The 15041-nt window shown below is 34.2% G+C and overlaps 1 protein-coding gene across 1 annotated transcript in view; it reads left to right on the top strand.

Annotated features, from left to right (window-relative positions):
* The first annotated feature begins 8323 nt into the window (after nt 1–8323).
* bnl (fibroblast growth factor branchless) overlaps nt 8324–15041 on the top strand; it is a 36280-nt gene continuing 29562 nt past the window's right edge. Inside the window, exon 1 of the mRNA XM_017614881.1 lies at nt 8324–10455. Within this exon, the coding sequence (XP_017470370.1) occupies nt 8850–10455 (1606 nt within the window). The 5' untranslated portion in view covers nt 8324–8849. The remainder of the gene's footprint in view (nt 10456–15041) is intronic.

The following is a 15041-nucleotide window of genomic DNA, read 5'->3' as shown; positions in this document are numbered from 1 at the left end:
GTGTATTGTCTTCACGTTTCCTTATTATTTCTACAAAGTGCCAGTAATCTGCTGTAAATCGCTACTAAAAATATTTAAAATGAAATATTTATGAGCTTTTGTTTGTGCAAAATTTGCAAATATATTTTTATGTTAATATAATTTCGTTTTCAACGTAAACAATTAATATATACAAAAGTTGAAAAGAAAATTGCTTGGAATTAGCGATCGCAGTCGTCAGCTGACTAATTAACTGACAAATGACCAATTAAGTCAAAGTTGATTTGACAGGCTGTCAACGGGAAATGAGGGCATGTAATATAGATGCGCGTCTTTACAGGTTATATACCTGGTAGATATCTACTATACATATGTATGTTTGTATGCATCAGCACATATTTATGTATGCCAGTAGAAAAATTAAGCTGTGTCCTTAGTTACTGGGGTTCTGCTAATCTCAATTATATTTCAATGTACTATTTTTCAAAGCTCAAAACTTAGATGCTTATGAAAAGACAGCCCCCATCTTTCCTGTCAAAATTCGTGCCTTTTTCATTTATGAATATTTTCTTTTGTGACAAAATTTTCTGTACATTTCGCCCATCTCAGAGACGGTATGAAAATATGTGTCTTGNATTTGCAATGAGAGCAAACGCTATACATAGGACATTTAAAAGTCGTAAAAATTCATTGGAAAAATATGACACTTTTGTGGTTTTAACTCAGTCACTTCTCTAAAAAATGTATTTGGAATATGAAATTTGATTGTTTACTTTTTTTTTTAAGTATGCGGATTTTGAAAACTTTTAAAAACATTTTGCTTGCGATGATGTCAGCAATTTCTTACAATCCGTTTGCTCAATGCAACCAAGCCAATAAAATTAACAAAGTAATAACTTGTTGCTATTTAAGCTTTGATTTGTAATCGCAGCTTAAAAGGCCCAAAGTAGAGCCGCTTGTTTCATAACTGGGTTAGCTGCTAGCAGCTTGGAATCGTTGACAATTTTGTATTTTACATCAGCAATTAACTACACCAAAATCCCTAAGTAGCTTAAAATTTTTAAGCTGTAAGCCGGTATATTTCTAATTTCAAAACTAGCTATAAATTTGTTGATAAGTTGAAAGTCCATTTGTACTGATACATACATACATATTTACTCTTGCGCATTAGGATGCATGACTCTAAAATAAAAAAAATCGGTACAGTTTTTCCATCGGATTTATAAAATTTGTTATATTTTAAATACTAATTGAAACTTCCGCCCAAATATAACGGGAGTTTTTTTTATAGATAAAATTAGTTTTTAAAAATATTTTTTTGAATAAGTCATCTCAGAAGAGTTCATCTAAGAACGGTTTAAGTTTAATAACATTTTTGGAGTAATTTTCAAATCGGTCCAGCTCACGTAAATTTTAACATTTTCCCGATATTTTCCACAATAAGTTTTCATTAAAAAAACGGCCTCAAACTCAATAAAAATTGTTGAATATAATTTTTATAAAGCCATAAAATAAAAAAAAAAAAAACAAATTCTCCCGAAATATTTTAGCGGAGGTCTTAAAATATAATAAATTTTATAATTCCGATGAAAAACCCGCATCCGTTTTTTGGTGATGCACACTAATATACTTTCATATATTCAAAAATACAAAATTCTCATAAAATGTTTTAGCATATATTAGTTTGATTTAAGAAACTACTTCGACACAGTCGTTAAGAGGCAATAAAATGCAAATTTATAACTAAAAATCGCACGCTTTCCCTATTAGTAGATTTTTTTTTTTTTGCTAAAGTAAGAAAAAATATGCAAATATGCTAATACATTTTTTAATATCTTTCTTTCGATTTATTGAGGCAAATTACCAAATGACTTGTTCCAGCTCATTTCGTTAAAAATAGATTAACTTTATCGAAACTTTTCGTCTTGTGTTGCAAATAAAAAAAAACAGGTCAGACCTCAACAACTTTTGTGCTAAATACGTATGTATAAGTACTATACCAAAAAGTGGGAAAAAGAAAAGTTCCAGTGCAGAGCTAGGTCACGAAAAGTTTTCCAAAAAAAATCACTCTGCGAATGGCCTTTCATAGCTTCCGAAGTACATACTTATTTCATTTATTTGCCACTGAAATATTTGCTATGCGCCACCTTTGTAATGCCAACAAAACAATTTAATTTACGCTAAGAATCTCACGTAATTAATAGAAATGTCTCATTAGAGCAAAAACTGTTTGTTCGAGAAGCCACAAACATTAATTAAACAAAAAGCACGGTGTTGATAGCTGACACCGACGGACGACGACAACCAGCCAACATACACACGCACACATAGGCGCCCTCATTATGCGCATAGGAAAGTGCGAATGTATGTACGTTCGGGGCTTTTGCAAATTTTATGATTTAACAAAAGCAACAAGATCGACCAAGTGATATGACAGCAATTTGACAAAGTCGGCAGTAGCAATTTTTTGGTTTTAAGTTTTTTTTTTTTGTTCATAATGACCACTTAATTGGTTTCGGGTTAGAACGCTTAGTGAATGATTGAAGTGAAGTAGATTTGCCGAAAATTCCAAACTTTTATAAAAAACACGCATGCGTAGGGTGAGTGAACAAAGCTTTAAACTTTGTACAAACCTAAAAGCTTCTTAATTTTTTTTCTTGTTTCGATCGAAGTATACACCCCATGTCAAAATTATAAGAGCACTGCATATTGACCAGTTTTAAAAATTTATTTTTCTGTTATACAATTTAAGTCATTTTTTTAAATAAAAATACTGTTTATTCTTTAACAAAAGCCATATGATTTCAAGTTTTCAAAGCTTGTGTAAAATCAAAAAAATACAACAAGCTTTCGTTAAAATTTCAACAAAATTTCTTAGAAAGCTTTTGTGTATGCAGCTGTGTAGCCCATTTAATTTTTGCACAATAAAGTGCAAGTTTCAGATAGCAGGGACTTACCGTTGATTTTTTGCAATTATTATTTTTTTGTTGAAAGTGTTGCTCGTTTCGTCGAGCATGCTTTGCATGGACGAAATTGCACAACACCGTCAGCAAAAAAAATTGCCAAAAATCAAAGATGAATTTCAGTTACTTGATGCTTAAACTTTACTACACTAAAATTGAATGTGTTACAAAATTGCACACTCAAAATCTAATTATAAAGCTTGAATCTTTTACGAAAGTGTGTTAATTTTTTTTTAATATTGCAAAAGAGTTGAAACTTTTATTTATACGGTGTTTGTTAAAGCTTAAACTATGTTTTTTATAGAAAAATAACTAAGAATAAAAAAACAAAAATATTAATTGTTACAACTTGTCAATATACAGTGCGCTTATAACTTTGACACGGGGCGTATTTGTGCAAATCTTGAGCACCTTACAGCCGTACAAGTAAAATATAGCACGTGCTACAAAATTTTAAAAATAAATCGCATGAAATATAATACAAATTGATACCAAAATCGAATAAATAAACTACTAAATTGTGCGAAACGCGCGCCTCTCCGTTAGTAACTAGAAAAGAATTCAAAAAAAAACTGAAAACTTTAGTAAAAAAAAAATTAAAAATAAAAGCGCACAGCACGGTGCAGTAACATTTATGCAACGATGTAATATTGCGGCAACGCAGCTGTAAATCGTTGCCAACAGATTTATTTTTTTTTTTTGATTTTTCAGCCGGTGCTTTTGCTACTATTTGGGTGGTGCTGCAATTGTGGTGGCTATTCCTGTAGTCGTTTCATTTTGTTGTTGTTGTTGAAAAAGTTACGCAAATGTTGTGCATAGCGTATAGAAAGTGAAAATGTTTTCAAATTTACATACATATGTACATACATACATATTTACATTGTACATATTTACCTAGAAAAACAAATGTGTCCTATCTAAGCAAGAAAATATGTAATTACTCGTAGGTACGCGAAAAAAAGCCAAGAAGGAAGTGACTCGCTGTGTGGCGATGGGTGATGGGCTGTATGTAGCATACAAATTTGTAACAAAAACAAAGGTCGAAGCAATTTTCATACAAACTGTGTCGAATACGAAAATAAATACTTTATGCAAATGTATGTATGTACTACATATGTACATATGTATGTATGTTTGCATAAGTAGACATCAGCTTGTGTTGTGGTATTTTTTGTTATTGGCATACTATTCTTACGCTGGCATACATATATAGGTATATTAGTGTGGTCAAAAAAGGTTAAGAATTTTAATGCTCTGAACCAGTAGGATTGTTCTATATCAAGAAAAAAAATTTACTCTTATTTTTTATTTTGAAATCAAAAAATATTTAGAGGTCACTCAAAGCGTTTAAAGTTTCCCATGTATTTTATATGGGGGGAAAAATGGTCCCCCATTGCATTTTCTGGGGTTTTTGGCAGACCTATAAAATCTAGTTAGTATAAAAAACTCATTAAAGAAACAATTGGGAGTCTCCTGAAGAGAAACAGAGTTGTCCGATCGAAAAATATAGACTTTCAAGAATTCTATACCATTTCTACGAAAAGTGGGTTTTTTCCCATATAAAATACATAGAAAACTTTGAACGCTTTGGGTGACATCTAAATATTTTTTTGATTTCAAAATAAAGAATAAGGTTACATTTTTTCAGTATAGAACAATCCAAGGGAGTGAGAGCATAAAAATTCCAATTTTACTTTTTTCCACATACATTTTTAGACCACCCTAATGCATATATATCCATTACATACACGCAATATGATTGAGGTGACAAATGGAATACCACTGAGCTTCAAAGACTGACACCTAGGCCGTTAAAGTGAGTTTTTCAGGCGGCCGAGTATAAGAAATACCTTCCTGAGCCCAGTAAAATTTTAGCACTTCGATGTTTCTTCCCAGTTAACAATCATCTTAGAGAGACGTGCTAAGCCTGATCTAAGGACCACCAGGTCGAAGGTGACACTAGAACGCATTTATCAACTACGGATTTATCAATTTCTCTCCTTCTTGCCGGCAATGCTACAGGTGGCCTAGTCGTTTCTGATTCCCTGACTGGAAAGTAGTATTTTGAAAGTATGCCCGATGATATTCAACAATTTTTATTGAGCTTGAGGCCGGTTTTATTGAATAATTATTGTGGAAAAGCAAATTATTATTGCTGCCCTGCATCCCCTGCGTAATGAAAAAAAAGCAAGCATTTGAAGATTTTAAAAGAAATTAGGTCAAATGAGGAGTCTATCTCTGAGTGAAAAAAAAATCTAAACGTATTCGCAATTGCAATTTAGAAAATGTAATCAAAACTAAGCAATGTCTTCATAAGTGAATTTCTTGTATAAGTAAACATTAAAAAAGTGAACTTAATAAAAATAAAATTAGCTTTTGTAATGTACGGCAATAGCTGTCTGTGACATAAAAATGCATTCTTTATGACAAGCATTCGCATGCCATAACTTTATTGAAGCGCCATTTTTGTAGCAGCAGGCGAAAATTTCGTCAACGAAAATTACGTTTGCTTTCTAGCTTTTGAATGCATCCACATTTGTGCGCATTATTCAAATTTAAATTTCCCGTGACGTCTACAATTTAGACGCGGCATCATAAATACCCTTTTTCCGTTGTCAACGCACTTTGCGGAGCATTTTGTGTCGTCAGCTTGTTTGCGGCGCGTCAAAATGACCGCTGCGGCATGGGAGCTTACGGCCGCATGACAACTCATAAATGCGCCAAAATGCAGTAAAATTAATTTTTTTTTTTGACTACCCTTATAAATTATAAAAATATCTTGTAAATTGGCGAAAAAAAGTGACAGAAGATTTTACAATAAAAAATATTTTCGGATTCTTGGTGCAAATGCGTTAAGTGCTTTCACATTTTTGATGAGTAGAGTTTTGTTGAGCGTATGCTTTCATGAGCGGCATATGTTTTGATTAACTGTTAGATAGCCACTGCAGGTGCGTAGAGATTTTAGGCACTGCCTTGTACTTTGTCTGAGTAGGAAATTGTTTATGAACTAATTGCAAATGGGTCAACTAAGTTTGGTAGCTGTGCCCAATAAAATATTTTTAACTTGTTATAAATACAGATCTCACTCGATCCGATTTGACTAGTTGGGAAGAAAAGCTCATTTAGAAATAGTTGGCTAAGTTTCCCGCATAGAACGTTTTCATAACGAACATCGTCATCATATAAGCTAAGGTTATTGGTTGAACAAGTTATATCTACAAATGCAGATTGTTTTAAATATTAATGAACTCAAAACCGAAAACTTAATGAAAAACTTCTGCATAGCTAAATTTAACCTTGTCAGCGTAACTCCAATCAATGTCCATCAAATCAACTCACCCAAAAACCTGTAACCACCTAAGCGATTTTGACCCTCTTCCTATGGTCAAATCCCGTCAAATTGGCCGTTTCCTGGTCTAAATATTGGCGAAAATACTTTGTGAGGTGCTACAAAAACAACACTAGCCAAGTATGTTCGATAACTTGACTAAATGGTTCTCTGCAATATCTGTACGACTCAAAATTCAAAAATACAAAACTTCTGCTGATGTTAAGTGTCTCATGTCTCTAATAATTGTCTAATATATGTCTTATCTTTACGACTTATTTAAGGGATCCTTACTACTTACTTTCGTAAGTATCTGTAGTAAGGGGTCTGGTTTTTTTTTTTGAATTTTGAGTTGTGCCGTTATTGCAGAGCACCACCGATATAGAAATATTAGGATGACCTTTAAAAATATCAACAGCTAAATTTTGTTCGATTTCAAGTCAAAATTTTCAAAAATCAAAATTTCTTCGTACAAAAAAAAAAGAATTTAAATAAAAGTGAGTCTCCGACTTGAAAATTTGATTTTTGAAAATTTTGACTTGAAATCTGATAAATCTCAGTTACAGCGGGGTCAAATTCAAATTGCAGTAAAATTTTAGCGATTTAAAATTTAGTTTTTTTTTTCAAATCTGGTAGCGACGCTCCTAAATAAAGAAAAATTCAAAATTAAAAAAAGAGAGATTTTAAATAAAAGTGAATCTCCGACTTAAGATTTTGATTTTTGAAAATTTTGACTTGAAATCTGATAAATTTGGCATATTATTAAAACTTGTTCAAATAAATTCATAAGCTCGCTGCATTATAGCTGGTCAAGGTAAAACTGTTGTAAAATTTTTGCGATTAAAAAAAATGATATTTTATCTCACCTGGAAGCAACCTTTATNAGCAACCTTTTATTTTTTTTTTAATTTTAAAATATTCCTGGTGGTATTCCTGTCTTAGTTTATTACGTAGACCAAATAAAGGTTTGCCATAAGATCCTGATATATTAAGCACCACCCTTATGTACAGCAAAAAAAAAATTAGAACTCAATAAAGTTGCTGAAATTCAAGATATGGTGGCAAGTTTGTGGTTTATAAATAGAGATTTCGATAACAACAACGATAAATGTCTATATCGTTACCGATAACAAAATAATATCAACAACAATGAAAGTATCAACAGCTATAAAAATATCGATAGCAACAAAAAGATCGATAACAATAAAAATCGATCGATATCAATTTTAACATAGGTAGACATAACGATATCGATAACTTTAAGTTATGCACGCAAAGATGTGATTAAAATTTTTATTATCTATATTTTTCTTTTTTTATATTTCTTTTTTAATACCTATTTGCGAAATTTTAAATTTAATTTATTTCAAATAAAACTAATCCCCTCTCTCTCTCTTTCTCTATTTTTTTATTTGCAGTTACACTCTGACGATTTCCAGTTCCCAAAACAGTTGCTTTTTATTTATGAATAATGTCCAGTACGCAACACCTGTGCCAAAAATTACAACAAAACTAGCAGAAGCAACAACACCAATAACGTGTCGAACTAAGTAGTTGTGTTAACAGTGTAACGGCATATCGGCTAACAGTGTTTAGAGATAACCGCGCATGCGCACTTCTTTTAACAGCAAACTGTAGCGTTTTAGGCAAATGCACGCGGCAAATAGAAATCTCCGCCATTTCGTGAATGTTATGGCCAGGAGATCAACGACGACGACGACGACTGTGAAAAGTGAGAAAAAATGCATTACCAACGAGGAAGACGAAGATGAAAATCGACGACAATTAAAATTCAATTGTGTAAAATATTATAACGGTATGGTGACCTAAATATGTAGGCAGATATTTATTTTGCGCAAAATAAAACAAAAAATAAAATAAAAGGAAAATAAGCATAAAAAGACTAAAACGACTTAAGATAAAGGTGAGAAAATAAATTTTCGAAAATTTCAGAGTCAGCAGCAGCGAATTTCCAAATAAAAGTAATCGATTGCGCAAAAAAGTAAAAGTTGTAATTGCATTGATTTATTTTGCACTATTTACAAAGAAAAAAAGATCGAAACGAGTGAGTGAGTGAGCGACAAAACTGTAAAAACATAAAAACGTACTACACAAAGTGGCATACAAATATACTCGAAATAAAGCAAAAACGTGTACCATCAGGTGTCAATTGTCAATAATAAATTATCATTTTTGTCAATTAAAAATTTCGCAAATTCAAAAAAAAAAAACTGCCAGCGCACTTTTTCCCAATCCCTTGGCAGCCAAATTTGGAGCACACGTCTCGCAGTGAAAAGCAAGAAATATTGGATTTTAACATTTCAATTTTCGGGCAGAGCGAAAGGTGTATTGAGGAGCGTGTCGAATAATTAATACAGCTTAAGTAAGCCAACACACAAACCGCTTCTCGAACTAAAGGCACCTATAGCCGCCACGAGGACTCCCGCTCGCCGCGCGCAATTAAAGACGAGCTTTTGCAAACCGCTTAAGATTTTGTGCGAAAATTATTTCGGCTACAAGTTTTCGCTGGTTATTGGCGGCGTGTATCAGTGGCTTAACGCCAGTACTTCAACTCGTTCATGCGAAGGAATTTACGACTGTATTGGAGGGCCCTAGCGCTGCTGGGTGCCCTCCTTTCGATATTTATTGATTGGCCGGGAATGATGATGGTGTATGCAATGCCAGCGATTTTAATACCAACGACAACAACAACAACAGCAACAACAAGCAGAGCAGTAGTGCAACAGCAAGCACACGCGAACACAATGGAAAATTTATCACCAGCGCACACCTACCACAGCGGTCACAGCGGTCACAGCGATAATGGGCTTGTAAATGATAGTTTCGCCTTAAATATTAATTTAAATACAAATCGAAATAGTAGCCATAGGAGTAACTATAGTGAAAGTGAGCAGCAACATAGCGCGCCACACTCCACAGCTGACCTGCCAAAAGGCCGCGTAGCAGAAAATGCCTCCGCCATGAGCGCTAATGTGAACAGCAAACGTTCAAGCGCTGGCAGTGTGCATGCAAGCGACAGCCGCGCGCCTGCGCAACACCCAGCGACGATCACAGGCGGCGATCAGTTGCACAATGCGCAGCACATCAAAATGCTGAATTTGATATCGAATAAGCGTAAGCGTAAAAAATTCAACGTCGACAGCGGCGCGGCGGATGAAGCGGCTGGGGCTGAGCTAGAGGGGGGCATCATCATCAACAGCGCGACCAGCGATCGTCAGCCAGCCGCAGAGGATGCGGGCGAAGATATCACCACCACCACCAACAACAACAAACCACCTAGTTTTAGTGAAAATAGTATTAGTAATAAATATTTAATTGAAAATAATTTAATTAATCAAAATCAACAAATGGCCACAGCGCCAAAACGAACGTTAAACAAACTCGAAACTACTACTACTACTACAACAATAACAAAAACAACAACACCTAGCAGTAATAATCTTAAAAATAATATAAACAATAATAACTATATAGTCTACATCGAAGAGCAGGTGCAAGCAACATTAGACGCCGTGTCATCAGAAGAGGCGGATACGGATGCGGTGGAGGAGGAGAACGAAGCATTATCACTTTATATGCCCTCCACCACTAGCGTCGATTACCTGGATGAGAGCAGCGGTACGGCGACAAGCACTCCCTACGCCATGCTCGACTCTTCAACGCCAGCTGTCGCCGCCGCAGCACCAGCGCCCTCACCCGCCTTCACATTTGCCTCAGCGCATCACGCAGCCATAGTGCTGTCGCGCACCGAGCGTAGCGTGCGCGAACCCACGCCAGCAGTTGCTTCCTCGCCATCCCAGGCGGAAGCAGATGTTGCGTCGGAGGCGGCGGCGTTGTTTAATCGGCGCGTCGCTGGCGGTCAGGTGGTTGTACGTCATCATGGTGGCAGCGGCGGTGCCAATGGTGGTGCTGGTGGTGGTGGTGGTGGTGGTGGCATAGTGCGACGTTCCTCTGACGGTAGTCCGAAATCGAGAAGACTGAACAATTTTAGAAATTTAAATGGCAGCAGGCATGTGCCGAGCAATTTGGATCGCAACGAACGTTCGACCATTTCGCATTTGTCCGGTTTGGCGCGTAAAATTCAAATTTACATTAAGAATCGCTTCATACAATTGCTGCCCGATGGTACGGTGAATGGAACGCAGGATGAACAAAGTGATTACAGTGAGTATGAAAATTGTGTTTGTTAGATTTTTGTATGTAGATGTTTTTATAAGTATGAGAGCCCCTGATGATTAAAAAGCTATAACTACATACGTAGTAACCAAAAAAGTTTAACACATTTGAGTGAAAAAGTAAAAATAATTTGTCTGCATCTGAAGCTATTCACACTCACGCCTTTTTACCTCAGGGGATACCCAAATAGTTTAGTGGAAGTTCGGAAAAAGGCGAGGAAATACTTTCTGGACTGACGAAAGCCCCGTTAAATTAGATCCTACCTCGGAAAGGGTTTTTGGGATCATTAAAAGTTCCCTTTTTAGGCCACGTTCGTAATCATCATCAAAAATTATCGTCCCTACTTGATTTACGTTTAGCTTTCTTGATACATATTCTTTGCCACTAAAGACTCTAAAAGTTCTTACATATTTCTCATTATTTTATCATGGAATATAGCAGGGTTTCCAAATACGGTTAGTGGAATTTTATGAAAAGAAATAACTATACATGTGTTTAATACTGTTCATACTAAATAAAAATAAACATGCCTACTATTTAGTACGTATATGCGTACATATTTCTAAAGATTCCGTTCGATAGTTGGCGATGATGAAATTGATCTCTTTTATTAATTTCCTGACTTGTCTATGAATTAATGGGTGTTTTATGGTATTTCGGTATGGACCTGAATCCACTAATCAAAAAAACAAATATATGTATATGTATGCAGGTATGTATGTAAAATCTATGGAAACTTTTTTGATTTATTACGCATTTTTTTGTGGTTGAATGAACTAAATCTCATCACTAGTCTATAGGCATCAATCAAATCTCAGTTTTTCCGCATATGTACATATGTATATATTCATAGAAACATTTAGTAGAAATTTTTTATTATTGTTTTCATAACAAATATGTAATAAATACATATTTACGCTAATTTCAAAGTCTTAAATCGTTCTACTTGCATGTATGAATTTAAAATAAGTACATACTTATGTACATATTTTTATATGTAGCAATCTTTTGCAGGCATGGCGGCGACGTCTTGGCTCTTTATTTATTCAAATTTTTATGAGCTATTTTATTAGTCATTGCCTAATATTTAGTAGTGGCTTACAGTTTTTTTAGGTTATCTCTCTTTTATTACTCGTAGTACATATATGTAACAACTATTAGGTGCGATTAATAAGCGGAAATTTTATTTGTTCATCTGGTACAGATACAAACGTTTGTAGATCGCATTCGCACTTGCGTACATACAGATGAACATACATACATATGTATGTATGTGAGCCCATACCCTGCAGAAAAAAATTATCAATTAAAAAAATTGCGGGATTTATATAAAATATATAAATTGTAGTTAGCAACAAAAAGCTCACTAGAAACTAGTTGACAAGTAATGATTGAGGAGATTGTTTTCTTTAAACGCTTTTCTATTAAAATATCCTGCACTTCGCAAATAGTTTTTCTAATTGAGGACAAATAAAAGGAAGATCGAAATTTCATATTATCATTTTGAAATTATGTTTGACGGAATTCGAATATGGGACCACCTACAGCAGAATATGTAAACAAATATAAAATGTATTAACATCAATAAAGCAAATAAATAAAAAAATAAAAAAATAAAAAAAGCAAAAAAAAATTTTTGTTTTTCCTATTCATATTTTATGTCGAAAAGTAGTTAGTTGACTATTTCGCGGCCATCGCCATAGAAATATAGTTAGCTTTCGTCAAAGAAAAATATACTGGTAATAGTGACTTTTAGCTACCTCCTAATCAACTTAAAGTTAGCTTATAGTTAGATGCATTTCCTGCTGGGTATTTACTTGCGTAAATTTGTATAAGTGCTTGCGAAAATATTTAATTTGAAAGTCTTTTTTTATTTTGCGGCAGAGTTCGTTGAACTAGAAAAATAGGCGAACAATTTAATATAAAAAACTAAATTGTTTTAGCGAGTAATTATTTATAATCTGTTTATTTAGGATCTAACATAATATGTATGTATATGCAAATAGTATGTTTTGGTGTTTAAAAAAAGGGATTAGTGAAAATTATGACAGGCACAATATGAGAAGTTTAACATACATATATCATCGTTTCAAGTACAAAACCGCGTATGTAAGGTCACCAAAATTTTACAGGCAAGATTAAAAATATATGCTACTCTTGATCAGCGGTATTGCAAATATGCTGTTATTTTTCACTACATAGTCTAAAATCGATATCTTGGTATGAATAGATAAAGCTTTATGCCTGGAGCTTCCTATGAGCAAATCAAATTTTTGGCACACATGTCAGTTATGCAATTTTGCAAAACGACGATAGGCGATGCTGCAATTTAAACGACGATAGCTATTCATATAGTACCATTTTTGTATTTGTAGTTAAGAGTTTTATTTTAACTTCTAAATATTCTGCCCGCTACATGAATTTATGGGCGGTCTAGTAATCTAGTATTCGTGAGATATTTTAATATTGAGCTTTAATTTTTTTTATTCATTTCCATTGCTCATGTGAATGAATTCCCATCCCACTTAGGTGATAGTCCTTCAAATGATTCTTGGATAAGCTTATGCTTTGTTTACAACGTTTTTAAATTATACATTTCTCTAAGCGCTTTAGAATACTCTAAATCGGACCGATTATCGCAGTAGCGTTTTCCGTGACCCTCTTCGTTTTGTTCGGCTAGGACAAAAAGTGCCCCTTTTCTAGCCTACAGAAGTAGTTTGGCCGATAAAAGTGGTTGATTTTTCTCTCTTCGCTAATTTAATGGCAATCGCATGCCCCACAGTACTAAGGCATCCCGAAACTCACACAACTAAGTATAACTCGATTGGTCAAACCGAAAGTGCTCAGCTTGTTACGGTGCTCCGTCACCAGTTTTAATGCTACGTGAAGCGATGATAAGGTCTTAATAGTCTCGATACGGTATTTCAATCTCAGTTCAAGTACACCAACCACGGTGTATTCTTCACTCAATTAAGTGGGTTTTTATATGCTTCGAATATACCTAGTAGGAAAGATCTTGCAATTGAAAATGTCCTCGTTTTTGTTCAGCGTTCGCTGAGCTAACTCGAGTCCCATCATTTAAAAGTCAAAGCTACTACAATCCCACTTTTCTAGGTGAGACTGACTCGGTGATGGCTTTCCTGGCCAACTCATCCGCAACGCACTTTCCTCCGATGCCGCTCTAGACAGGAACCCAACAGACAAAAATTAAAATTAATAATTTTTTTTAGTTAACTACCCCTCTTCTATAGTTATTGTGTAAAAACTTCATAGCTGTATCGATTCACAACAGCTTATTAGATACATCCGTTTACCTCCTTCCAACTACTACTTCATTCATCTGTAGAGACGATGTCAATAAAAAAATACCTCATTGGTGTCCAGTTCGTTATGGATCTGACAGGAAATCGCTAAAATCCCCCTCGATGTCGAGATGAATCCCTTTACGATTTCTTAAGTTTTCCTTAATCGATTTTTTGTTTGTTTCCCATTATAATTTTGAATACTTTCCAATTTATGCGGTATTTAACTTGATCTGTTCCACAAACCTAAAGTTTACGCAATTTCGTAGCATTTCCAAGACTCATATTCTCACTGATAGGCCTAGCGCTATTTTTACTGTTATATTCATAGTGTTTTTAGTTTAGAATTTCGAAGTATTTATTCAATCCTCCTTTCGCTGCTTTCAAGTGTGCTTCGTATACAAAACTACATACATACATACATATGCATCTACATACATAAATAAATGTCCATGCTAATCCCATGCGTGTCGAAAAAAAAAAACACTTTCACTCAGAAAAATAATGAATTTTGAAATTTTCACGCATTCATCTGCGAAGGGCGAAGCATACACAGTGGCATTAAGTTTGCAGCAAGCAGGAACATAAAAAGTAATTCTATGACAAATTAGCAGTCTTAAAGTAAATCTTTTATGTATGTAGAATATGCTAAAAATTAGCGGATGCAAACATACATACATACTTACATATAGCTATATTATGTATCAAAACGTGATTATGGGTATGACTAATTTCAAAAAAAAAAATATTTTGAAGATTGAATCCCAGTGGAGATGTGGTTGGTTGGTGATCTCCGAAATAGCATAACTTCTACCATTTATGAACTATTGTTGTTTGTTTTTTCATAATAAAAATAATTCATATAAAACGGACTCAAGCGGAAAAAAATTGTTTAGTAAACAAGAAGTAAAAAAAAGGTTCTGAAATGTTACTAAAAATGGAAGGAAAATAATATTTAGCATACAAAATAAGTTACAGGTTTTTTGATTGAAATTCTATTGACAACTAAGAATTTCAAAAAATTTCCTATAGCGAGTGGCTAGACTTCTTTAAATTTTCGAAATTAATACTTTTTGCCATTTGCTTTAATTTTTTCCTTCACTTTCCTATTCATTTGTTGTAACTTTTACTCTCATTGCCCCCTAATTAAAAGTGTTTACCCGGGCCACGAACTTTCATTAAACAAAAAAAAAAAAAACACGAAAAGACGAACCAACATTGCAGCGCAGTTAAAGTTGCAACTGTAACTGCAACGGCAACGGCAACAAAGTA

The sequence above is a fragment of the Rhagoletis zephyria genome, unplaced genomic scaffold (genome assembly GCF_001687245.7).
Source record: "Rhagoletis zephyria isolate East Lansing unplaced genomic scaffold, Rhagoletis_zephyria_1.1 Rzeph_scaffold_00916, whole genome shotgun sequence".
Lineage (NCBI taxonomy): Eukaryota > Metazoa > Arthropoda > Insecta > Diptera > Tephritidae > Rhagoletis > Rhagoletis zephyria.
This window is presented reverse-complemented; position numbering and strand designations above follow the sequence as displayed.